The sequence below is a fragment of the Oculina patagonica genome, chromosome 4 (genome assembly GCF_052425735.1).
Source record: "Oculina patagonica isolate OP01 chromosome 4, crgOcupat, whole genome shotgun sequence".
In the NCBI taxonomy this organism is placed as follows: Eukaryota; Metazoa; Cnidaria; class Anthozoa; order Scleractinia; family Oculinidae; genus Oculina; species Oculina patagonica.
Genome location: NC_135761.1, coordinates 62287812 through 62313489, shown reverse-complemented (window position 1 = coordinate 62313489; position 25678 = coordinate 62287812). Strand labels below are relative to the sequence as shown.

Genomic DNA, 25678 nt, shown 5'->3' with positions numbered 1-25678 from the left:
CTTGTTTCAAGCTTCTGCCGAAACTTTGCCACCTTCTATTTTGTAGATATGATGAAAAAGGTAATTTCACTCTACATGTGAGCAAATTAACTATAGCTTATGCTTTTAACGGTTATTCTTTGAAAAATCTGTCTTATAACTTAGCTGTCCTCATCGTGCCATGTGACGCACAAAGCGTCAAAATGTCTTCTGAATTTACCAAAAATAAACGATGAAGGATTGTTTGCATCAACTGGTAGAAGCAGTTGAAATTTGCGCAGCCATAAGACCCGACAGCACAGGCATCAACCCTCCGTGTGAAGCGCGGGAAAGCGGAACAAAAAAAGTTGTTTTGATCTTGGGAGGCGGCGTGGCCGAGTGGTTAGGGAGCTGGGCTTGTAATTAGGAGGCCCCGGGTTCAAATCCTCCACCCTACCACTGGATGGATTTGTGTTCGGTAGTCCCTGTCCACGCTTGCAAATAGCTAACTGGTCAACCTCCTGCTTGTGGGGATTTTAAACAAATTAACGTTGTATTTGCAATATATGTGTTTGCTTCTTTGCAGTGTCCACAACTAGCACAGATTTGCTAAATATATCGACACTTAATTAGTGTGATTTATTTTTTTTTCTATTTAATCTAAGCAGCTTGAGATAAAGGTCGGTCGAACGCACACCGTTTCACATACAGTTTCACCATAGACACATCGGACGAAAACCTTTGCAAAATTTAACCCAAACATACCAGGCTGATAGTTAAGACTGAGGCTTTCTATAACAGTTATGTGTCCATCTTATGCCGTAATAGAGGGCCCAAAAGGGTTTTCGGATCCCGCCATCCAGGCTAAAGTTTTCCTTCGATCCCGTAATCCCGAAGATCTTATCGGCTTATCCCTATCCCGACCATTTATTGTTTCTTAATCCCTTGCCTCAGTGGGTGTATATTCCCTCCAAGCACTGGCCTTGAAGTCTTTGGTCACCGACTATAAGCTTAGTTATTTTCTTTCCGTGTAACTGCGGTGACGTGGGAAACACGGGTAACTTGTATAAGTCATAATACACGCTTTGTACGGCTTTTTGCATCGTTTACGAAAATCGCAACTTGATTTTCTATACAAGCGCATTATTTTTTGTCACTCAGCCTGGTTTTTCCTGATCTTGTTTCTTTTAAGTGACATTTCTCGACTCCCATCTCGTAAAATCGCCAATTCACGTGTCCTGTTTATTATTTAAATCACGAATCTAGCTCCATTTTGAATTCCATCTAAAATCCCTGATCTCGGCCTTCGAATATTAAAGCCTAATCCCGGATCCCAAAAACCTATTGGGGATTCTCTTATTATCGTGTACTTCTCATATCTGTGATCGATAACGTTTCGACCTATAACTTCTGTTCATCAGAAGGACCTTGCACTTTACAATCGTGTAAATGAAAGCACCTCAGTTAAATTTTCTTTATTTGCCACTTGCTAAAGGCACGTCAAAACAAGTTAGGTACAAGTGACTATCAGCCCATCTCAAACTATATTTACATCTCAACTTTGGCAAACATCTATTATAATCCCACTTTAAATTCAAGTGCATATTTACAGTGTAATCAATATGAACGACATGTATGTACGCATGTAGTAAAAAAAGTCATAGGCATCTTCCTTTTTTGAACACTAGCCAAGCTTCATGAATGTTTAATAAAATATTGGCCTCCTGCTTAAATAAGTCAATGAAATATTATGTGTTGCAAAGAGGGAAAATTGTCATTAGAAAATGATTTGCATGATTCAATCAACAAAAACTGACGACTCTGTCCCACTTTCTAATAACAAGCAATTGTTGAAGGAGCTTAGTGAAAAATTAATGACAAGTCAATGGCGAGCAATAATCAGTTATTCGCTGAAGCAGAATAGGGGGGAGGGGGTGGAAACTATTGATACATACGATCGCGAAATACTGATGAATCAGGATATTTTGTGGTAACCACGTTGCACAATCTGTTACTCGATTAGTGAGGTTGTTTGTCAGAAGTTTTTCTTTTTTAAGATGGAGCATCAGACGAGCATTTCTCTTTGTTTTGATTTTGTCAGTTTCAGTGAAGAGCACTGCACACAAGCAGAGTATGAATGCAGCAATGGCATGAGAAAAACCTTCTATCGAAACGAAGGGAATTAAGTTATTTATATAAACAATTGCCGAAAACGACACTAGTGAAGCGATCTTCGCTTGTGTACATGCGAAAAGAGCGCAATTTTGATTGATTTTTGCAATTTTGGATTGCAGCGATAAAAATCTGAAAAATATATTTCCTTACGAAAATTCAAAAGACAAATCCAAAGCAGGCAGAATTCGATTAATCTATTCCTTTAGATGTCAGCTGTCAGTAAGTTCCCTGGAGTCCAATACTTGACTTTGAGTTTCTTCTTTCCTTCGTATCAACCAATAGGTCCTTGTGTTTCCCTTACCCTGGAAAAAAATATATATGTAAATTGAGAACTTTATGTTTCACTTCCTTGATTTTGGTTGCATACAGTCAGCAATCGTCCTTTGATTTTCCGCAGGAGAAATTTCGTGTTCATGAGAACCTGTTGTGAGTTTGTGATCATTTGGAATGAATTATCCTTTTCCTGGAATACTGGAAGGTCAGGTAAATGAAATATTTCGTGGGTGAACTGAACAAAGGACCAAGAAAAAACTTAGTCCTGGTTAATATAATAATTCTTTGTGATACCTTGAGTTCTATTAATCCACGAAACTCTGTTACGAAGTCTGTTCCCCTCAAGCATTCGTTGCAGCTTTCACTAATATGAATCCTCATGGGCTGTTAAAAGTGATGAAAAAAATTATCCTAACTTATTCGCCTACTTTTTTTACAATATTCCTGGGGAGAATATGGTAAAAATCTCAATATGCTTTTCCTCTCCTACATGCTATGGTGGAGCAGGAAATTCGCTATTGTATATTAGATTTAACTAATGTAATGTTGAGATTTTAAGTAAAAAGTGAGCTGATATTTTTAAGCTGTTTGTTAATTCAGAATTTGTCGTACCTGTCATAGATTTCGAACAGTTGCATATGGCAAACACAGCATAAACCATTTGGGTCCTGTTATTATTTTGGTCTAATCTGAGTCACTTTATAAAATCTTCTGAAACCGTAGACATTTTTATGAGGCGTATTAAATCATTTGATTTTTGTCAACCGATGGACAATACTTGTAAAGATATCTCATATCATCTCATGTCATCTCATCTCATGTCATCTCATCTCATCTCATCTCATCTCATCTCATCTCATCTCATCTCATCTCATCTCATCTCATCTAAACAATACACATGAATAGCCTTATAAGGCACTGACTCTTACCAAAGATGTTGTTCTGAGTCTGGCCGCAATGTTTACGCTATCACCAAACAAACAATATTGTGGCATTTTCTCTCCGACAAGACCCGCTGCAACAGGACCCAAGTGCATTCCTACAAGATTAAATGCGAATAAAAGATTAAGCTTGGACTCCCAATGACAGTGAAGCTTGAATATAATTGCTAAGGGCCAAATTACTTTGATCAACTATGACATTGCGTGAAACAGTAGGTTAGGTGTAACCAATGACAAAGTGAACACGGGCCGGGCGTCCCAACGGAGAGAGTACCCAGGAATGACTGTAAGTGAAGGACATTTTACACTTGAAAAACATTTAATAGCACTGGCTGAATTGTGATTAAAGTAGAACCTCGCCTTACGACACTGAACCTTGAGACTCTTAATCTAATTGGACCACCTCATCGAGAGGCATACACAATCAAGCATTCTCTATTCCCGCTTTAGTACGACTACACTGCTGCACGACCAAACTTGGGTAGTTCATTAAAAAAATGTAAATGGTCTTTCCAGCAACCACACAAAACCTTTCTTTTCTTAATCCGTTGACACGTACTCACAAGTTCTTCCCCATACCATATTTCATTCTTAGTACTCACCTATAGAAACGGTTAATGACGTCCCTGAAGTAGGATCCTTCAGTTCTTTTACAGAATCTAAAATATCCAGGGCCATTGCAGCCACGGGCTCCACGTGTCGGTCCTTCCTGACTGGTACACCATTGACCACCATATATTGGGCGTCCCCAAGGGTCTCAAACTATAGATAATGTAACAGCAAGAATTGTTAGACAGTACTTATGAAGATTTTACCTAGGAATAGATTCCCCTTTCGATAAACGTAATTCAATTGATTTAATGTCGACCTTACATGTATGTATGTATGCTAATGCATAGCATGGACAATATGGAGCAGTTTTGTAATGAAGTTCCAAAGTGTCTGCCGTGGAGCTTTGTGATCCATTGCCTAAAGCTTTCTATTCTGCTCTAACTAATCAGGTTAGAGATGTTTTTCACATAGCAATTTAAACAAAACTAAAATCAATCATGAATTTTTTACTTTGATTTCTAGTGCTCCTCATTTAACATTTTAAGGCTATAGATTGTAAGCAAGTAGGAAACCGTTCTGCAATAGCCGAATGTATTACGCTATCTTTAGAATGCAATTAAATAAGGCTTCTACAAGAACTGTCTGTTTACCTTTTCCCGCCATTAAATTTCAATATACGTAACATTTTGGTTTATTTCATATGGAAAATATGTCCATATATGCCTACCTTGTAAACGTCGTGTTTCTCACTCAGTTTGTCAAAAGTTAAGAACATCTTGTTAACCAGATTGACGACTTCCATTGGAGGTACGTTGGCACAGATATTGTCAAAACCATCCAGGTAGCTGAACATGATAGTGACACTCTCAAAATGCTAAAGCAGGAAAAGGTGGATAAACAGTTTCGTTTTTTACACACATAGTGTACATGCATGGCGCAAAATATACTTCAGACCTTCCCGGGTTTTGTGCATCAGAGCAACAATCCGTGAAGTAATTGTTAGAACAGTACTCCCACGTCCCCCCTCAATGTTGAAAACAAAAATCGAAATGGAATCAATAGTCGGTTGCTCGCGCGAGAAAGAATATTTTAACGGCAACATTGAGGGGGGGGGGGGGGAGCACAAATGATTTACCAACTAAATCCGAACTTATAACGTCGCGGATTGAAGCTGATACGAAGATCGTTAAGTAAAAGCTTCTAAATGTTCAAATGAGAAAGAGAAACTTTTTAATAGTGAGCCTGGAAGGTTCATTACATACAAGATGAGTTTGATGACCTCCTCTACTGTTACCATAACAAGTAATTTTGACGTCTTAGACAAGTTATTTTCTTCATTGGCATAATATATATAAAAGTTCAATATCGATATTATCGTGTTAGATAGATTGCCAAAGACGAGAAACTCTATGCTATTGTTAGCCACCTTAAGGCGAATATTTATTATATTTAATTTATTTCTTTTGGTCATACACTGCGATAGGCCCATGACTTGATACTATCCATATGTCCACATAATGAAGTTCTGTTCCCACGTAATCGTTGACTGAACATTAATCGCGTTCCTTTTAACCATCCATTTTCGGATCTGGTTTTACATTAATGTAATTTGATCTTATTGTTCTGGCAATTAAAATCGACACAACGATAAGGACTGGGAATATTACTGACTGACACTAATCCGGACTAAGTTCGCTCAAGGAACGAAAATTGAAACAGCTTCATTTTTTTTTTTTTTTTTTTTTTCATTACTTGGTCCATCTTCGGGGATTGTTCGGATGCTCTGGGTTCAATATGGAACGGAAATTTAATTTTTCATCGCAAAATCCGGATTTAGATTGGTTGAAAGGAACGCCGCTACCCAGACTGTATATAAGAATGTCGACATCACCAACTTCATCACCAACTTCATAATCTCAATTGGGTTTTTAGCAAATAACCGAAAGCGGATCACGTCTTTACACTAAAAATAATAATAAGTTTCATTTCATCAAACGAAATATTCTTTTCACTTTAAAAAATTCACGTGACTTTTATACAAACTGTTACAGTATGTCAGTTCTATAATTTAATTAATTTATATGACTCTACCTCCTCTAAATTGAAATATAGACCGCCCTTTCTATCAAGAGGTGTCGCAAGGCTGTATTTTAAGTCCTTCTCTTCCCTTACGTACGATTACTTTTTCCTTTACTTTCTTCTTCTACTCCACACTATCTTTTTACACTATTTATTTTTTCTTTTCTTCTTTCCTCCTTCCCTTATTTTAACCTCATCTTCTTTTCTGCATTTTCACTACCTTTCTCCATCTCTTACCTCTCACTCTCCTCTTCTTTTCTTTATCTTCACCTTCATTCATCGCTCTTAATACCTCATTGCCTTTGTGAAATCAGACTTTAATCGTGACCTTTCCCCATTAGACTCACTTACATTTTTAAACGTACTTAAGAACATAAAAGAATCCAATATTCATCAGCCGAACTTGTAAATTCCCTCTATCATTATATAAATAAAAGATACTTTCCCCTCTTCGTGATATTTCTTAAAGAACAAACTATTCACAATCATGGGGGAACTCTTTTTGTCGCTCTTTTTTTCTCTTCCCTCACCTACTAACTGAGGCTGTCACAAACTTAGTCAGGGTCGAAATTGTGAAAATGGTGATCACTTTTTTGTTAGATTGCCCAGCTTATACTCAAGAGAATTCTTCTCTTTCAACTTCCATTACTACGATCCGCGAACCCTATTATACTTTCCTTCTATCTCTCTCTCTTTGTTGAGAGACATCTCTTTACATGATCAACTTCGATAGTTAATGAAAATTATTGTTAGTAATTCTTTCTTAGATTATTGTTATTATTATTATTATTTTTTTCTTTGTTATTTATGTTATTTCAACTTAACTATTATCCTATTATAAATTATATGTAATTAATTCAAGTAGCTTTCGCATATACAATTTCTACTAGTCATGCAAATAAAGCTTGTTGTTGTTGTTCACCACTAAAAAAAATAACCCTACACAGTACCTCACAAGTTTCAACAGCTTTTCTTCCATCTCTTAATCGATCAGCCACAGCTTTAGGCATCATGCGATATAACAATTCCTCACTTCTCTGTCTCTCTTGATCCAGTTTTTCTAAATTCTCCTCCAGAGTTTTTCCTCGCTCTAAAAGCTGTGAAATTCAAAGGAAACAGAATAGTAGAACGATCAGATCTAGAAATCTTTTGTGTCCTTCAGTTTTTGTGTATTGCGGACTAATCAATTAATGTACAGGTTAATTTCTGTTGGATTGGTTGAAGTGTACTAAATGTTCCTTCAGGATCCTCCGGTTTCGGCTGATTGACTGATTGAGATGGTTTCTTTTTTAAGATTTTATTCAGTTGGAAAAGCTGTTTTCGGTTGAATTAGTTGCAATGTTTGTTCGGAGTTAACAATCGTAGCCGAAACTGTTTGGGAATCTTTATCCGAATCAACTGGCTTTTTCACACGAGAACACGGAAATATACCAACCAACCTAAAACGGTAAAACCCAATTATGAACACGGTCTTTGCATTCGTTGGTGATTTTTACACTGAGGCTATACCTGATCGCGAGCATACTCGAGCTCCGGGAGAGGCTGGATCCCAGAGAGAACCATTTCTTGTGAGGAGTCGTACATTCCCAGGTCACTCATGTACATCCCGGTACGCGCCATTTCCTCGACACTGCTAATCCTGAAAACATGAAAAATGTACGTCTTGTAGGTTTATCGACAGTTTGCACCGAGATAATACATGTCTGGCAATGTATGGGCAATGGGAGACAGAAAACCAAACTTCCCTTACTTAAGATTAGGCCAGACCAAAAGGGGAAGAAAGTCGGCACCTTTCTTTGACAACATGGCGGTGCCAGTCACGCCAAATTTTGTTTTTTCTCGGAAAACATTTAATATCAATGCATGCATGCGTGTAGAATGCGAATAGTGAATGGTCAAGACCAAAAAATGCGAACTAAGAAAAGAACTTTGTCAAGCTATTCTCTGTGCCTTAACCAACCATTTAATAGCTACTGCGCACGCTCGGTTGAATGGCACCGCTATGTCGCAATTTTGAGTCGTGTAACAACGTAAGTTTCTTTCCCCCACCCTCCCCCCCCCCTGGGCCAGGCCAGGCATCCTAAGGCCCCACCTTATACTACTTACATGGGTGAGCAGACGAACAGCACCATGTCATATTTCTTCAGGTATTTCATCTGGCCTTTGAGATGTAAAGGTTTCAAGTAATCATTGCCACACAATCTTGTCAGCAAAGCACCATTTCTTGCAACTTCACTATGTCTTCTTGATTTCTTGTTCCCTGTAAGGCTCATTTGGCGCCCATTTTCTTCTAGAACTGTTCGAAGCTCCACCTTGTGATTCGTGTCATTGGGCTTTATGAAGCTTATTTTCTCCACTGATTTTACGGCCCGCAGTGGTGGCTTTTTAATACCGTGGTTTTTCACACAGGGTAGCTTTGCAACAAGCTCGCAGATGACATTCCATGATTTAATCTAATAAACGGATGAGAAGAAAATAAGTTCAAAAAGTGGAGAAGGTTTTCAACCTAACTCCAAATCAACTCCCGAAATGGACTCATTGGATTTAAACTGACGTTAATTGTTATTACACAGCATCAGCATTTTTTTGGAGGGGGGGGGGAGGAGGAGGGGGGGGGTTAAAAAGAAAAAGCGTTAAAGGGAAAATTATTGACATAAATTCTACAAATTGTTTACTATAGCTGAGGACAAAATGAAATTCCTTTCACCTTAAGTATGTACGTTGGTAACATTTGTATTAGAAATGAATTTATAACATTTCTAATACGCATGTCAATGTTCTGTTAACGACACTAGCAGAGGCAAGATAAGGTTATTCTTCTTTGTGAAATCTGATAAAAATATAACCTGAATTTCAAACATCCCTCTGTGCTCGCCTGCTTGCCAGAAGGGACGTCTGAACACATTTGGGCCTAATGCCGTCCGGTGACGTTACTACACTTTGGTTTTAATTCATGCGGAAAAGTTTCTGTCAAGGCCATGAAATTGTGAAAGAAAAATCGCTTTAATAAAGGATTACAGGGTATAAAATTGTTTTAATAGTAAACTATTGAAAACTTGAGACAAATGAATGAGATTTTAATCGACTGCAGGCTATATTCTTTTACGGAACCGATTTAATCTGAACTGATTTGCTTTAACTAGCGATCAAAATATAATATGTTACGCAGCGGACAAATACAACACACTCGTGAGTACTAAATGAATCAATTTATAAGGTTACAGAGGCATCAATAAACGGAATTCAATACAAAAATATCCTACTTGACTGTGGGCACTGAGTTCAGAAATCACTGGCTCATCGAGGCTGCAGGACATAAGCGTCGACTCAGTGGCTTTGTTGACAAAACAAGAATACATATAAATTCGGCAAAACACTGCATGTCGAAGCGACGAATGCCGCCAACTTAAAACCTACCGAATTCCATTACTATCCTTTATCCGTAGGTAAACTAATAAAGTAATAAACTCAAGGTAAATGACTAATAAATTCAATTCTGGGAAGGTGAACTCTTTCAAACTCTTTCCAAACGCTTTCAAATAACAATCCTCGCGCGGAAAAATTCAGTCATAATTTCACATAATTATGCAAATAATTTTTAAATCAACCAATCAAAATCACTACCCGGTTTTCGGGTAGTGACGTCACCGGACGGCATTAGGCCCAAATGTGTTCAGACGTCCCTTCTGGCAAGCAGGCGAGCACAGAGGGATGTCTGAAATTCAGGCTAATAAAAATAGTGATAGTGGCCAAAGACCATTGGTGCGCTTCTTCATAGATCAACCTTGTGTACCACAAGTGTTGGATCAATGAGGTGGGAGAAATAAGAACTTTTCTCCCATTACCACCATGCCTTACGAAGTGCCGACGAGTCCCGAATAGAAAGAACTAGCTCTCCACTGCCAGGCTGGTGTGTTACATCAGTCTGGAGATGCATGAGCATAGTGCACATACCTGAGTGTATTCAGTCCATTTCACTTATAAACATGATTGTTCTTTTTCTGTTCTCTTTTTGCGGTTTTGACTGAATTCGTGTTTGGGTCAAAATAAAGAGGCAGTATAGACCTCATATACTTCACAACATTCAAATAATTTCCATAAAAGAACATAATTGAATAATTGAAGCGAAAGATACTGCTGATCAAGTTTGAGGGTTGCAAATGAAAACTAAAAAACGCAAAGTAGCGTCTTTTACACGGTTGTTAATATTAATTGATTACAAATTTTCCCGTTGGTGTTGACAGGGTTTGTCAGGTGTAGACAATTTCAAGCAAAGCCTCTCTCAATTTAGCCGACGTCGAATTCCGTTCTTCATTTTTTTTTTTACAGAAAACTGTATTTGTACCATATTTGCACTCGGGTAATGGTGCTTTTATAATAATTAGAGTCATGGTGGTATTACGAGAACAATGGAATAATCCCTTTTTCCTTTGGAAAAATAAAATTTGCACAAGAAAAATTGCAGGATTAAAATAACAAGTAATAGTGCAATTAATATTTCAACATGCTTTTTCATTGCCCGATGTTTTACATTTTTGCTTGCATACAAATATGAATGTATGAAAACATATCAATATCAATTAAATTTCAATTGTTAATCTCACTAAGATCACAGACACTATGACGTTTAGTTTTACATAAACAATCCTGCTTTCGATTCCTCTAATTTACCGGTTCAGTAGGGAAAATTTCGTTACCAAACCCACTATTATTTTCCACTTATTTTCTTCTGATGTAAAAATGAAAGGAACCAAAACAAAGAAAGTTGTTCCTGGTAGGCGAGTTGTTCCAGGAAAACCGTTTTCAAGGGTAACATTTTACCCTGAGTAACGCGTGCACCTTGCAAAACACGTCGAAAAAAAAAAAGACAAACATCAGAGTGTGAGTGCTAACTAGGATGGCCCTCTCGATGGAATAACCGTAGCTCTCGAGTTACTCTACCTACTTGTAAACAGGGCATTCAAAACCTTAATCAATCATAAAATCCACTTACATTTTCCCACGAAAATTCACGCCGTGGTCTTCTCAAGCTAAAAACTGAATCCACCCGGTTCCCGATTAAATTGTTCCCAAGCGTTGACGTTAAAGCCTCTCCAGTCATGTATATTTTCATGTTTGGCGCCACAACAAAGCTGAAAGGCATTATATGAAAAAAAGCCTCACAAGATAACTCAGTATTTTGATGAATAGATAAAGCGTCCGGGGAAGGCGGTTTAAAGGCAGAGTTGTTGAAATAAAGTTGGTAAATAACTTGACAGCCGGTTTCGGTTGAATGATTGTTAAGGACCTTCATTTCCACAGTAATTCCGTAAAACGTTCTCGCAACTTCCAGAATTTGCCCCACAACGTAACGAAGAAATCCACGCCGTTTGGATTTGTAGTGTAACAGCAATCCTTCGCTCGTTTCTTCAGAACAGAAAAACGTCGGTGACATAAGCTTTGGATACGCAAAGCGCATGTGTTCGTGTAAATTATCAATCCCGCTCAAAAAATCTCTGAAATATCTCCCACTGACTTTTATGATCCTATCGTACCCGTAGTTGCTGAAAAATTTTACGAAGCAAGTCCCAAAGAATTCGATAAAATCCTCAGAGGTCATTTCAGTTTGTTTCCCAATTATATCCGCGGCCGCAGAAGCGATATCTAGTATGAGGTGCTCGGGGTATCGCTCGTGTGTGACAAATACGTGGTAACTGACTCCCGCGCGAAGGCGAATCAAATTCCAGGTTTTTTCGCCATATTTCTCTTTGAGAAAATGTTCCACGCTCTCCAAGAGCATTCCGTACATGATGACTTATTTATGTATCATCTCGCTGCAAACAATAAGAATATACATCAGATCAGTCAACGTCGCTTTGAATTAAATGGATTTGTATTTAAACAATTAAAAACAAACCGTGTTCCATCCACGATTAGGCAAATGGTTATCGGTTCCGGCGTAACAGGCTAAAGAGGATTTTGTTGGATATTGGATCTGTTAAAGAGGCATCCAAAAGTGTTTCTAATTGAATACACCGAGCAACAAGCCTTGCTGAAACAAAACGAATTAAGACAAGAGAATTTATGAGCATTTATGGTTTGCCGGTTGACGGGTTATTTGTGTTGTCAACATGTGACGTCACAACTGATAACCTTTGCAAGGATACATTTTTCATTCTTTAAATAAACATGATAAATAATATATCCAGTATTCACTACCAAAGATGATGCAAAACGGACAAAAAAATATTGTATTCAGCTTCGTACAGTTTTCGCACATTTTAGAAGGTAACATCAAAATATATTTTAGTTCGTTTGGCCGTTTTGTGTTTAGAGCCCAATTGCATTTTTAATTATGTTTTAAATTTACCGTAATTAGCATGTCACTCAACAGTGTTTCAATTGGATTAGCCCATTTATAAAAGGCAAAAAAATTCGGCGTTAGCACCTGCCATTTATTTATGTACGGAAATCGAATTTTCATGGCGTTCAAAGATCTTAAAAGAAAAACCGCTTTTTATTCTACTTCAAAAATACGACCTTTTCAATTTGTTCGCAGTCAAATGCTCTCTTTAGTTTGTTTTTCTATTCAAAAGTTCGATACTGATCAATGAATTAACTAGCCCCCGTTCTGACCTTAATTTCCATGTTTTACATCGTACGATCCGGCCAATGTCATGTTATGCCATCCCACACGTTAAACACAGAAAAACACTGTCTGAGCCATTGTTGACTTCTTTCAGTCAATAACCACTTGTACTTTGTGCCTAGCTAACAATGGACTGTTTCTAAAGATTTATTCTTGTGGTTTTTTTTTTGTTTTAGTTTGTTTTATAAATACTCTTGTCAAGAGTGATCACGTGACCTTAATGTGGACTCGGGAAAATTGCAACGGACTGAGAGGCGGACAGCGGATCGCAAAGGAAATTAAGATCCTACCATTTGTAGCTCATCGCTCAAGCGCTGCAAGGGGAATATTGTTCCGTTTGTTCTAATTTGTATTTCTTTTAAACTGGGCTAGTACCACTGCGTCAAGATATAAGAGAAGATATTTAAAATTCCATTTTATCGACTTCCTAAAGGCAACTATAAAATCAAACACAATTTTTTTAGTAAATTACTTAGCAGGAAGGCCCTGAGCTGAGAGAAACGTCCCTTCCCCAGGTGGTGTGGGGCCGGGCTTGGTCGTCGCTACTTTCGGAGCCAGTGCAGGGCCGACCTCAGACATAACCCGACTGATTGCTCTAAAGATAATGGCGATAATATTCAGAACATGCATGCTGTATATTAAATACCTGGTGCTTATTTTTGATTTAATCCTTGTTGATGTTTATTAAGCATTGCAGTGTTAAACAACTTTTGTACGATTTTCCATGGATTGCGGACAGCTAAGGAACAGAAGGGACCAGGAAACCCCATGACTGTTACTTGCGTGCAGGAATCGAAAGAATCGTTTCGAAATTGAAGATCGAACCCTTACTCCGTATTCCCAGGAAGAACTAAGAAACTGCGATAGAGCTACCGGTATTTACTGACAACAACAGAGTCAAATCACTCCAAAATCGGCTCGCTCCATCAATAATGGGGAGAAGTGATCATAAATTTCGCGATTGCGTGTTTAAGCTGGGACGTTGTGACGCAAGAAACGTAGACATTGCCTGGATGGTTCAGTGTCGTGTTTTCATATTTTCACATCGTCTTACAGTTCGGTATCGGTTTGCAGATGTTTTTAAGAAGTGAATCCTCGAATTTCCTTCTTTTGGCAAAGCAGTAAGATTTTGACCACTTTCTGAATGTCTCGTGTCAAATAACTCAGCTCGAAAAACACGTCACATTACCGCAAACCGCTGACAGTATGTCCTTGAATTTGTGCATGTAAGATATTTCATAAAAGCGAGCAAAAAACGTGCTCTCACGTACCTTTAAATCACACCATTCCTCTAAGATGAACATCATACAGTCCTTAATTGGCTTGCTGTGCTACTCGTTTAGTTTCTATTTTACAGACTAAATACAATTTAATTGTTTAAAGATGCAACTTGAAATTTGATATGCTTTTACACAGACAACTTGTCAAGAAACTGTTCAAACATTTTAATGATAACATTTCTTTTATGTTTTTAATTAAATAAACTAAGACAATTATCGTTTGTTTTCATTTAAAAAATACTTTCGTGGCCAAGGTCGAGTGCTAAAATTCTTCACGCGTATTAATAATGTTTATTCTTGAAAAAAGCATGGCGCTGCTAGCTTCAAGCAAAAAGCAACAAGGTACTTATTTAAAATTAGCTTCGAGTTCCTAATTTTAGAGCTCGGGTATGGCATTCTAACTATGTCGACACAGAGCCTATATTTCACAATCCTGCCTTTTATATAAGCGCTCACCGGTTCTTATCAACAATGATTGCAGATAAAAGAGTTAAGATATCAACTGTGTGACCTGTACCTCTTCTTTTGAGCTAACAGAGCATATAGCACGAAATATTTTCTGCCTGTCTTATTACAGAATGCAAGCAGATAAAAATTTTTTCATGGATTTCGAGAGGTTACTCGATTATAGCAGTTAACACTAGAGTATTTTAACTGCTTTCCGTGACATCACGGTCAAACCTTGTGTTGCTTTTAAATAAAAGAGACATAACAAATTGCTTTACTCTGCTCCGCGCAAGCTCCAAATGCCCATGCCCGACATTATTTACACGTTATAATTGCGCTTGCCTTTACGCAATCGTGCAATCAAGGCGTCTCCATGTGTTTGCTTTTGTAATTAAACTTCGCTTTATGGGTGAAATTGCAATCTGATGATTAGAGGCCACAGATAGCAAGCTTGCGCAAAAATGATCATCTTAAGTTTATTACCCAAGTGAAATCGTTGCTCCAAAGACCGAGGCGCACTCCCTATAGTGGACTGTAAGGGGAGTCTCCGCTCGAAAGGGTTACCTTTTTCACGCTGTAGGCAAAAAAGGAAAGGCTTTTACTAGTTGAAGTATAGAAAAGGGTAGTGAAAACTGCCATTTAGGTATTTAAAACGGCCTTTCAAAATATCTCGAACAGATCCACCAAACGATCTATTCATCAAAGTATTTCAAGGGGTAAATTTAAAAAAATGAAAGAGATGCGTTATCTCTTCTGAAGGTAGACTAAATTGCACAGGCCATGCACGCACACGATCAAAGTTCCGTTGCTTTCTGTTTTCCATGCGCCGGCACGGATAATTTCCGCACATGGGAAAAACACGTAATTAGCTTAGAAGCATCAGAGCTGAATTGAATGGAGATAATGGTTTTGCTCATTAGTATTGAATGATTCTGGCTTGGTACAGCCTTTCTTATTTTCAAGCAGTAAAAAAATGGTCGAGTCCGAACAAACCAGACGATCCGCCATGGCCACAAGAACAGACGCGAATGAAGACTATGGGAACTTCACAGTTTTCATTCCCATTTCTGAAGTTCGTATGGATACAGCGACCGTGATCAAATCAATGACGTCAGCATTATATAAGCAGTTGTGAAAACACCATCACCAGAAAATATGCGTGTTAATGGCTTTCTGAAAGTCCTTGAGTGAAAAAAGTATTAATGCCAGACAATGGCTACGGTCATATCTAGACTGCTAACTATAGTTAAGACGACGTTAACTATAGTTAGCTATTTCGCTAATGTGACCGCCTCTTCGTTCACCCTAACTATAGTTAGAAAATTTACGCCTCGCTGATCCAAAACAATACAGACTAACTATAGTTAAACCCAAGCAGGGTTCATGGGTTAGTCTAAAGTTTACAAACGAAAAACCAATCAGAATGCGACAATTCTTTTCGCACGTGCGAGATAAACATAAATATGCAAAACAAAGCGTCAAGGGAAGGAAAACAAGAAAAACATCATGCCAAAAAATTACATATCACCAATGTTCGCAAAAGTAAAGCTTGAATTCTTCGGCGTCTAGCATCCTTACTTCATTTCATTTTTTTCAACGCCGAGATGCCGTGCAAAAAAAGAAAAAAAATAGAGAAACAACTAGACACAGATCAACAACAAGGGCTGTCATGAACTAATTTAAATTCGGAATTATTTAAAAGCTAATCAGCACTAACTATAGTCAACTGCATTGGTGTGACCGCAAAGACGACCGAAAGCACTAACTATAGTTAGGTATGACGTCACGTAACTTGAGACTAATTATAGTTAAACTTTAGTTACGTCGTAACTAAAGTAGCCACTATCATCAGAAAATATGCGAGCTATTGGGTTTGAAAAAGTCCTTGAGTGAAAAGGTATTAAACGCCAGACAATGAAGGCAATCGTATTCTAAATCCTTTAAATTCGCAGTTGTAAGCGTGAGAAATAAATAAATGGACTTCTAAACCTCATGCGGTCTTTACGCCATTTAGTAATACAAATGCCATGAAATGCTAACCCAGTTAACATTTTTGTTTCGTTTCCTCAGAAACGATACGGTATTATTTTGGCTTCGATGTGAACTATTTACACAGTGAGGGCTACTATCCAATCAGAAGAACGGTCGTAACCACAAAGTAAATACGTTTGACTGAAGGCAATTAATTTCGTAAAAACATGTTCTTCAAATATCGGAAAGATATTCTCAGCATGATAAAAAAAATATTGAGAATCGTTGCAAACAGAAATATCTGACGACTGCAATGGTTTTAAGTTTGATTAAAGCGATGTATTGTAAGAAAACTAGAGAAAGCTCTCGTAGCGTTTAATTGTTAAGTAAACATTCTAGCGATTTTCTGAAACGGAAGTAAATTTTCACCAATCAGTGTTTGCAAGCGCAAACAAAAAAGGGATGACTTGTCGTGTTTGCTCGCACGGGGGGCTGCTATCCAATCACAAGAACGGTCGTAACCACAAAGTAAATACGTATGACCGATGGCAATTAATTTCGTAAAAACAGTCATGTTCTTCAAATATCGGAAATATATTCCTCAGCATGACCAAAAAAATTTAGATTCGTTGCAAACAGAAATATCTAACGACTGCAATGGTTTTAAGTTTGACTAAAGCGATGTATTGTAAGAAAACTAGAGAAAGCTCTCGTAGCGTTTAATATTATTCTGAAACGGAAGTAAATTTCCACCAATCAGTGTTTACAAGCGCAAAGAAAAACGGGATGACTTGGCGTATCTCGTGTTTGCATTGCTCGCACGGTAGAGCAAGTGCGCTACAAAGAGAAGTGCATATTTGCAGGTGACTTACAAAGTTAATTTCACTTCATGTAACAGAGGAATGTATAAATGTGGGAGATTGCCCTATTCTATTTGTACAGGAAAATTTCACGGCATCTTCGACGTCACAAACAGCGCGAATACACGCAAAATTGCGTGGGTTCTCGCGTGGATGTACCCGGAATTACGTGATCAGTGTCACGTCGGCGTCGCAAAAACATTCGAGTCTGCACGGAAAGTTGATAAATAAGTTCTGCTCAAAGTTTAAATTTTGTATGGACAGTATCGTATAGCAAGGTGTGCAACTGCCGTGTCGAACTAAATTCGTCTCCTTAGTGGTTGTAACGCTCAATATTAACTACCGTTGCAACTGCTGGTGCAGATTCTGAGATTAAATTAATGATATAAACATTATTTGGATTATTCAAAGCCATCGCGGTCTGATCAAAACTCCACAGTATCGCCAAAAATGCAAATCGTTATTATCAGTGTTACCAGATGCAACTTGGCTGTGTCTTATTCTGTGGAGATAATTTTATATTTGCCGGGAGAGCGTGCAGCGCGGATCGAGCAAAATACAATCCTGGTACGACTATATATAACATATAACTTTCTTTAAACTTGAATTTTGCTTAATTAAAAATCCTTGTTAAAAATCTGTGTATGGTAGCTTTTTACATTAATTTGCTTTGGTTGTTTACGTGTCTTTGTAAAGTGACAACTGGCATTTCATTTTAAAGAAATGGCTTCGAAACAGTGTGCTTATCTCTGTTCTTGTCGACCAGGGTTTTGGTTTGTATGAATTTGGCATTTATTTGATTTGAGCATGTGATCAACTCAGAGAAGTATATACCTCAAGCTTTTTGTCAAAAGGTAATAATTTCATCTTCGATTAAAGTGTTGTTTTGCATTTTATCAGAGATCAGTAGTCACAAAACACTTTATTTATGGAACTGATTTATTTTAGGATTGTTTGTTTCAAAAAATAAACCATTTAAATTAATTGCATTACTCTGATCTTGCATTTTACTCTTGTGGTTTCATGTTTCCCCACATTGATAGGAATATATTTAAATTTTTTCTGTAAGTTATTTTTCCATTCATGTAACATCCAAAGTTATGCTATCGGGTGCCATTTTTAAGCAAAAAAGTGTTACCGGTATGCAGAAATAAAAAAAATCATTTTAATTTCCACTGGATGAGTAAAAACGATAAAGGCAAGCTCCCTTCACTTAACTTAATTTGGAGATAAAGACATATGCTATTCCTATAAAGAGAAATATTTATGTGTTACTTGAACTCTTGAAAGCCAAACTGCAGCAGGACTTAGTTTATGTCTCCTTTACATAAAATCGACAGTAGGTGTAAAATGAGAATTTAAGTTACTACTGAATATGAAGTTCTTCTTTTCATTCTGCACTCGTGCATAAATTCGGCAAATTTAACATACACTAGGACCTTCTCCAAATTAAAGTAAACCCCAAACCCACCTCTCCTTAAGTGTTACACTATTCTTACCCTTCCGCAATCAGGAAACGAAACACTATTTCTTTTTGAAATAGCTGCTTGTTGAGTCTAATGCTTGCGTGCGCTTTGCGCATGCGCATTAGACTCTTTGTTATATGAAAAAAAGCTGTTAGCAATCCCAAGGGAATGGTTCGGGATCGATAATCGTTCGCTGTAATGTAGAAAACAATGATCAGCTGCAAGAACGGACTCCGTACGGACACGCACGATTAGTTTCAATTAAAAACAGCCAATCAGCGACACGTGTTCCCACGCATAATTAAAAGTTCTTTCTCAAGTCACGATTATTCAACACTTGAACAGGACGTAATAATTTTCCAGTTAAGACATTTGTAAGCTTTTTGTGAAAATAAATCTTCGTTTTCAGTTCAGTTAAGCACTTGTGTTTTCGTCTTGCTTAAAAAGCAAGACGTCTTTGAGAAAAAATATTTCGACGGCGACTCGCGTTTATTTACACAATGCGACCAAATATTTATTTTGTTTTAAAAAATAGAAAACTTTACCTCGTATTTTGTATTTAAGTCATTCGAATTTTGACCAATTTTTTCTTTACAGTGCAAACAAAAACCTTCAAAAATAAAAGATGTACATGGATAAATGTAAATCAAGTTACGCGACTAAATCAAAATGCGTTTGTTTGGCCGCTTTGCAGTATTACACTGTCCCGGCCTTTGCCATACACTGAAATCGAATTTCATGCTTTTACGACTCTCAGAGATCTTAAGTTCTTCTTACAGCTAGAAAAATCATAAAATGGTTACATTGATATGGAAGTGATGATTCGCGAAATTTGTACATCATGATAAACAGTCTTCGCTCCTGTGTATGGTAGCTCGATAATAATTGCCTAGTTTCCAGCGTTCAAAAGGTCATCATTATATTGACGTGAGCATTTACACCCGTTTTTAGGAAAATCTGTCACTAAGTGCTTACAGTACAATGGAGTAACAGTCACTATTTCAAGTGCTTTTATTGCAAAATCTGTTTCAAGAGTCATCATCAAAATGGTGAAAAATCTGAAAGAAAACGATGTGAAGTTCTTCAACCCTTGTTGTAATGAACATGCTTTTTGTAAATCGTCACGCAATCTTGTCCAAATGTTTAATCGTTTCTGCTTTTACGGACAATACGGAAGAAGTAACATCAACTCCTGTTCATACTTTAAATTTTGTGAAGCATATAACATTTATGACTGTTTCGTTTTCATCCATAATCATCCACGATGCCCCTAGCTTGCTATAAGCATTTTAAATTAAACTCCCGAACACAAACCTCTAACCAATTTTAACCGGCTTACGAAAACCGGCGCAATCTGTATCACTATGCCATACGGCATTAGACTCATGTCACCCTTGGTGACCTATTTTTACAGATTAGCAGACGATTTAGTTAGAATAAGAATCGGATAAAAGGCTATTAAATGTATTGCTTTAGGATTCAGTCATAATGGATCAATGTTTGCTGTGCATCCATAATTTTGAAAATTAGACAAACGGAATTATATTTCAAAAATTGAAAACGCAGTGGGATAAGAGTGTCACACATTGCAATGACCGCTCTTCAGGCAGTAATATATATGGGTCATGAATACTTATTCTACAACAGGCACTGGGAATAAAAATTGAACGACAGTTTGCAGGAAACAGATGTTACTTATACATGCAAAGAACCCTCGAAGAGATCTTTTCAATTTTAAAACTACAAAACACATGCAAATATACAATTGAGAATTTGCAATTTTGAACGTCGCCGTTTTTATCGTGTACGTTTTACCGACAGTAAGAAATCCCCTCAAAATTATTGGTTTTTCAAAAAATAACGAATTTTTTCGAATTTTGATTTCGAGAGGACTCTGCACAAGCTAGAAATCCGGTGATGATTCACAAACCAGACAGTTCTCAAGGGTAATTCAACAAAACAAATTTACCACGAACAGCCCTCTTAGTTAATATAACAATAAACATGCAATGAGTTATAAAGTTTTCAACTCAGTAAAATCAAACGAAAACATTATTCAAGGCTAATTAATCTTGCACCTTACCTTTAGGTCAATTGCCAACTTGTGATTCCTGACGACTGCGCGATGAACTTATCCGCCGAAATTACTTTTCTAAGGGCACAAAAGCGAGGCTCTAGTATCGTCATGGGACGCCTTATAAGACTATTCAAATAACCTTTTAGTGGGAAAGACTTTTTTTCTTGATCCGTCAGTCTTTAGCTCCATTTTATCATCTAACTTTTATATATCAATTTGCGTTGGGTTTCATTGTTATCAGCTGCCGTATAAGTACTTATACAATAAATGCCGCCCCTGAACAAGCGCCCACCCTTTTGTACAAAATAGTAAATAAGCGCCCCCTCCCCTCACTTTTTCAGTCTGTTCAACGACGCCATTGAAAAAATTCAACATATTTAAACTAGTAAAGGATCACAAGGTAATCTAATGGTGTGGCTTACAGTTCAAACTTTTCAACGCATGAAAAAACGTTCAACCTTTGTTATCTTGTTATGCTTATGATACAGATGTTTTTCAAAAATGAAGCTCAAGTTGGTTTAAAGCGCAACCGGTGATTAAGCGCTCTTCTTCTGAAAAGCGTCTCTCCTTATAAACAATTATTATCCATATCAATACCAGGTTTACCTGCGAATAGTCCAGGGTCCATGACTTCGCAGAGGGAATAGTAAAATTTCTAGGCGCTTTGATTCAGCTAACTCTTTTCTTGAATCCTGAATTCATTAATGTATCACGTTTCTTGCGCTAGTGTCGATATTGCGATTTAAATTCGTGTGGAAAAGCAGTCTCACAAATAGTGTTTAACAATGATCCTAGCAGGAGACTTTTCGATTTCATGTCGACCTGGGTATTTATCTACCTTAAAATTATTATCCCCTTATCCTTACCCGTTATTTGTTCCGGCTTTCCTACTGAGTGTACACGGTGCTTAGGCGACGATCGCGACGTGACCGGAGCCAAATTATGCCTTGTTTAAAAAGTCGGCCTTATCATATGGTCTTTGTCAAAAATAAATCGCGAGGAATAGCATTCTTTAGTCGCGGAAGCTTCAAAGTAAGAATCTAAAATGATGTTTAATTTTTCATGGTGAGCAAGTGATTGTCACGTGAAAGATTGCCTTCTGTCGTGGTTTCAAGTTTTCAAGACAATTCAATTTTTTTCCGGTCCTTAGGAAGTTTTTAAATTTTTGTTCAGAATTGCGTGAGGATCTCAGAACGGCACAGTGGGTTATCCCAACTCTAATAAATGGAAATCGCCTATTTCAATTGCCTAAAAGTGCAAAAAGTTATCTCTTCCAGACAAGAGGGAAATATTACGAATTTCTTTGAATTATCCTCTGTAATTTTCCAAACACACTTTGCCTATATTTTGTTTGTTTGTTTTTGAGGCACATTGTGCAAAATTCTCTTTATTTTTACCAAAGGAAAGTTCTCAGATATATATCTCTGCAATAGTCTTTGTTCAGTGCTTTGCAACCTTATTTAACTGTGTTTATAAAGATTATAATGCAACCAATGTTTGGTTATTAGAAAAAAAAATTCAATAAGACGGGCGTTTTAAGCTGAATGTTTTTCTTTTCTTGTGCAAAATCTCAACTCAACGACAGCACTGGTGAACTTAACCGTACCAAAATGCTGTAAAACTCTAGCGCCAGAAAACACACACCTTCATATCCCTCCTTCAGTACGCATTACTTGCCTGAAACATGCTTAGTGCACCAAGGAATCAGTGAGAGTACAAAATTTAACCATGAGCGACTTATGCAACATCAATATCAGGGAAGTTCTTGTTTCCTACCTCAGATATTATAAATGTGTTTACTGTTAACCACAAATGGTTTCCTAACCTGCTCAAGTGACCAGTAATTAACATTTGCGCAGAAACTAAAATGCAGCCAGTTTTTACTTCAAATAAACAAACTGATGTTATTTAATATGTGTGATATGCTGAAAATGAGGTCCTTCCTGTGGTTACTGATGATATTTCCAGTAAGGAGATGGGTTGGTTTATTTATTTTTAATTTACCTTGGGTGTGGCAAATATACCTCGTTTAAGTCTTTATGATCATTTTTTTCATTTTTGAGATGTATTTGTGTATGTAAGATTTTTCGGTTCTTTTGATTCTACAAACTTGTAAGCTCTCATTGTCATATTGCTGAAAAATTGTGTCCCAGCAATTACTCCAAGAGAAAAATATACCTTTTCTCATAATCAATCAATTGATCGATCTATCGATCATTTTGGAGTCATTAGGCGCCATTATGACGTCAGATGTAGGTTTTTGGGTTGAAATAGTATTTTATTACTATTTTCATCACAGTCGAATGTATGACCACAAACTGTTAGTAGCAACATGTCTGATAAGAGTGTTGTTTCTGATAAAACTTTTGATGTCATTTGCAACAACAATAACGTCATTATGACGTCTTCAGTAGATTGAAAAAGCCGCCATCTTGGATCCGAAATCTTGGATCAGCCATTTTGAATTTCTTTAAAATCGTTTTTTTTTTTAACAAAACATTCCAAAAATCAAAGTGTGCAGGCTGAAAAACTTAATTATTGTATAAAATAATGCTTTAAAATGGAAAAAATATAAGGCAATAATAAAATTGCAGAGTAAAATGTTCTGGTAACAAATTTTGTCCGCCACTTGGATTTTGGAAGTTTATAGTTAATATTTACGTCGAGTTACTATTAAATAAACTTAATATTGTCTTATTGAAGTTTTACTAAATTAAGCATTAAAATACAAATGCCATCATAAAACAGAGAAATAATGTTGATCAAAACACCCCATATGCAAACTTTGCAAACCATAGCTGTCAAAAAGCACTGCCATGGCAACGTCAACGTTGGTGGTCATGTGACACTTTAGTCAAAATGCTGACAATAAAATATTAGGAAAAGCCGCTAAGTTTGGTGGTTGAAGCTTACGGTAGGGTTAACTTTAACAAGAAAAATATCCTTCAATGACAATCTTTGACAATATTCCGGATTGTGTAGCTCGGCCAAAACAGCAAAAAAAAACAGAGCGATTTGGAAAGATCCATCCCCTCGCTACATACATCTGATTACTTAAATTTGTACGTGTCAAGAATTCTCCCATTAAGTACGAAGACAAACTGTGTCATATAAAATTTCGGTTTTAGATTGTTATTGACCAGCGTCGACGACAGCTTTTCAACTATTTATCAAAGACACGGCAAAAACATTTACGTCTGGCGAATTTGTATGGAGTACTTTTCCATTTTCAGATTTTCGTTCACTCGTTCAGCTTGTCCCGCGCATTAACTGAAGGCCTTAAAATACCCTGCGTTGATGCATTGGTGAAATTAAATTAATTTGCGCAATGGGCACATTACTGTACATCAATACAAAACATTTTGTATGTAAAATTGTGCGGTGGTACGTTGCCAAACGTGTAAGTTCAAACATTAATAACCGAATTGGCGTCTTGGCGGAAAGCGGCTGCCTTTTGTCCGTGTAACTTTTAACCATCAGGGCGTCTAGAATTCTGAGCAAACATGAAGAATTTTAGCCGGTCACGTATTAATTTCCTCCAACATCTTCTCCATTGTCACAATTCTATATTGTTTGATTCAAAACTAATACAATTGGAGACACTTCAGTTTTTCTCACTTCCCGTTAATTAAAAATGTGTCTGCTGATTATTATTCATAATCTGAGTTTATTTTCCCTAAAATGTCATTAATGTACACGAGCCTGAAAATGTGTACATTACGATTTTCCCATCGCAGATGTTAAAGGCATTATTTCAAGTATATAAACGTAAAATATAGGTTCTGAACTGATCTGTATTCTGGAGCCATAAACATGTTATGAAAAATTAAAACTACAGATCAAAAAACTAAAATGGTTCGAGCAAGAAGCGTGTGTGCCTTTAGATACACTTACGCAATACCAAGAATAGTCAACATTGATGAAAAGAGATTGGTGATAAGCATTCGGTTAAAATTTCAAAGTCCTACAAGAAAATCTCAAAATTAAATTATTCTTTCAATCTTAAGAGAATAACAATCAAATGTACCTTACCTTAATACATACTTTTTTCAAAGAAGCATCTGTCTTTGAACAACTGCAAATAAAAGAAAATCCTTTTAAAACCCGTCCCAGTATTAAATGTGGTTTTACGCTCGCACGTGACAATTACACTACAATCAGCGGTCAATTACATATTATGTATTTACATTGTATATTGCCTTAATAAACCATCCAGCGGAAATGATAATCTTTTACCACAAAACCGATTTGTCAGTTAATAATGGCACCGATATAATCTTTTGTCAAGGCGGAGTATTTCTCAAATTGATAGGACAGCTATCTCACCTCATTTTGTAATGCAATAGGAAAAACGGTAGCAAAGCAAAGTTCGTACAAATACCAGGTATATTAAGAGGACCTACTACACTTCGGGTTTTTCGGACTGAATTGAGTCAACAGTGTTTTAATTTGCTGTATCAGTAGCGCACAAGAGAATTTAATAGTTTCTTGTAGTGCAGCGTCTTATTGGTATGCATGCTACCAATGGCGACTCCATGTTTACATGTCACCGTTGCTTTTCTGAATTTAAAAATGGGTTTACTCTGCACTCAGATAAAACGACCAGCCACTGCTTCTTAACAATTATTGTTCATCTGATGCGACGTTTTTCATCAACAACATACATGTTTATTTAACTTCGGTTTAAAAAAAAATATAAAAAGACCGTAGCCAGTAAAATTCTAAGCTAAATTTTGAATTAAAGAACGTTGACTGTCTTTGCAAACGTTACCAGGTCGAAACACGATTAAGACAAAACTTGGCCTAATTATTTCGTAGGATAGACGCAATTAGTTTGGTTCTATTTACTAAACTGTATCCGCTTTGAAAAAAAATATATATATATATTTGGCTACTTCATAGTTATCTCCTTGGGCATAAGGTGCCGTAGGAATCGATCGGTCCAGGCATATCGCGCTTACACAAAAGTAA

General features: G+C 37.0%; 1 protein-coding gene across 3 annotated transcripts; it reads right to left on the bottom strand.

The window, feature by feature from the left end:
- Window positions 1-1418: 1418 nt before the first annotated feature.
- LOC144650970 (soluble guanylate cyclase 88E-like) lies at window positions 1419-24782 on the bottom strand. Of its 3 annotated transcripts, none has more exons than XM_078510815.1 (10): window positions 24740-24782; window positions 10972-11791; window positions 8085-8431; window positions 7488-7617; window positions 6929-7075; window positions 4627-4773; window positions 3950-4109; window positions 3336-3445; window positions 2701-2790; window positions 1419-2435 (listed from the first exon to the last, which is right to left on the bottom strand). In XM_078510815.1, exons 2-10 carry the CDS (start codon window positions 11764-11766, stop codon window positions 2343-2345), a joined length of 2019 nt encoding a protein of 672 aa, XP_078366941.1. In that variant the 5' UTR covers window positions 11767-11791; window positions 24740-24782; the 3' UTR covers window positions 1419-2342. The 3 variants fall into 3 exon arrangements, with proteins under 3 accessions (XP_078366941.1, XP_078366938.1, XP_078366940.1); XM_078510812.1 differs by lacking the exon at window positions 24740-24782 and adding an exon at window positions 11871-12056; XM_078510814.1 differs by lacking the exon at window positions 24740-24782 and adding an exon at window positions 11875-12056.
- Between the last annotated feature and the right edge of the window lie 896 nt (window positions 24783-25678).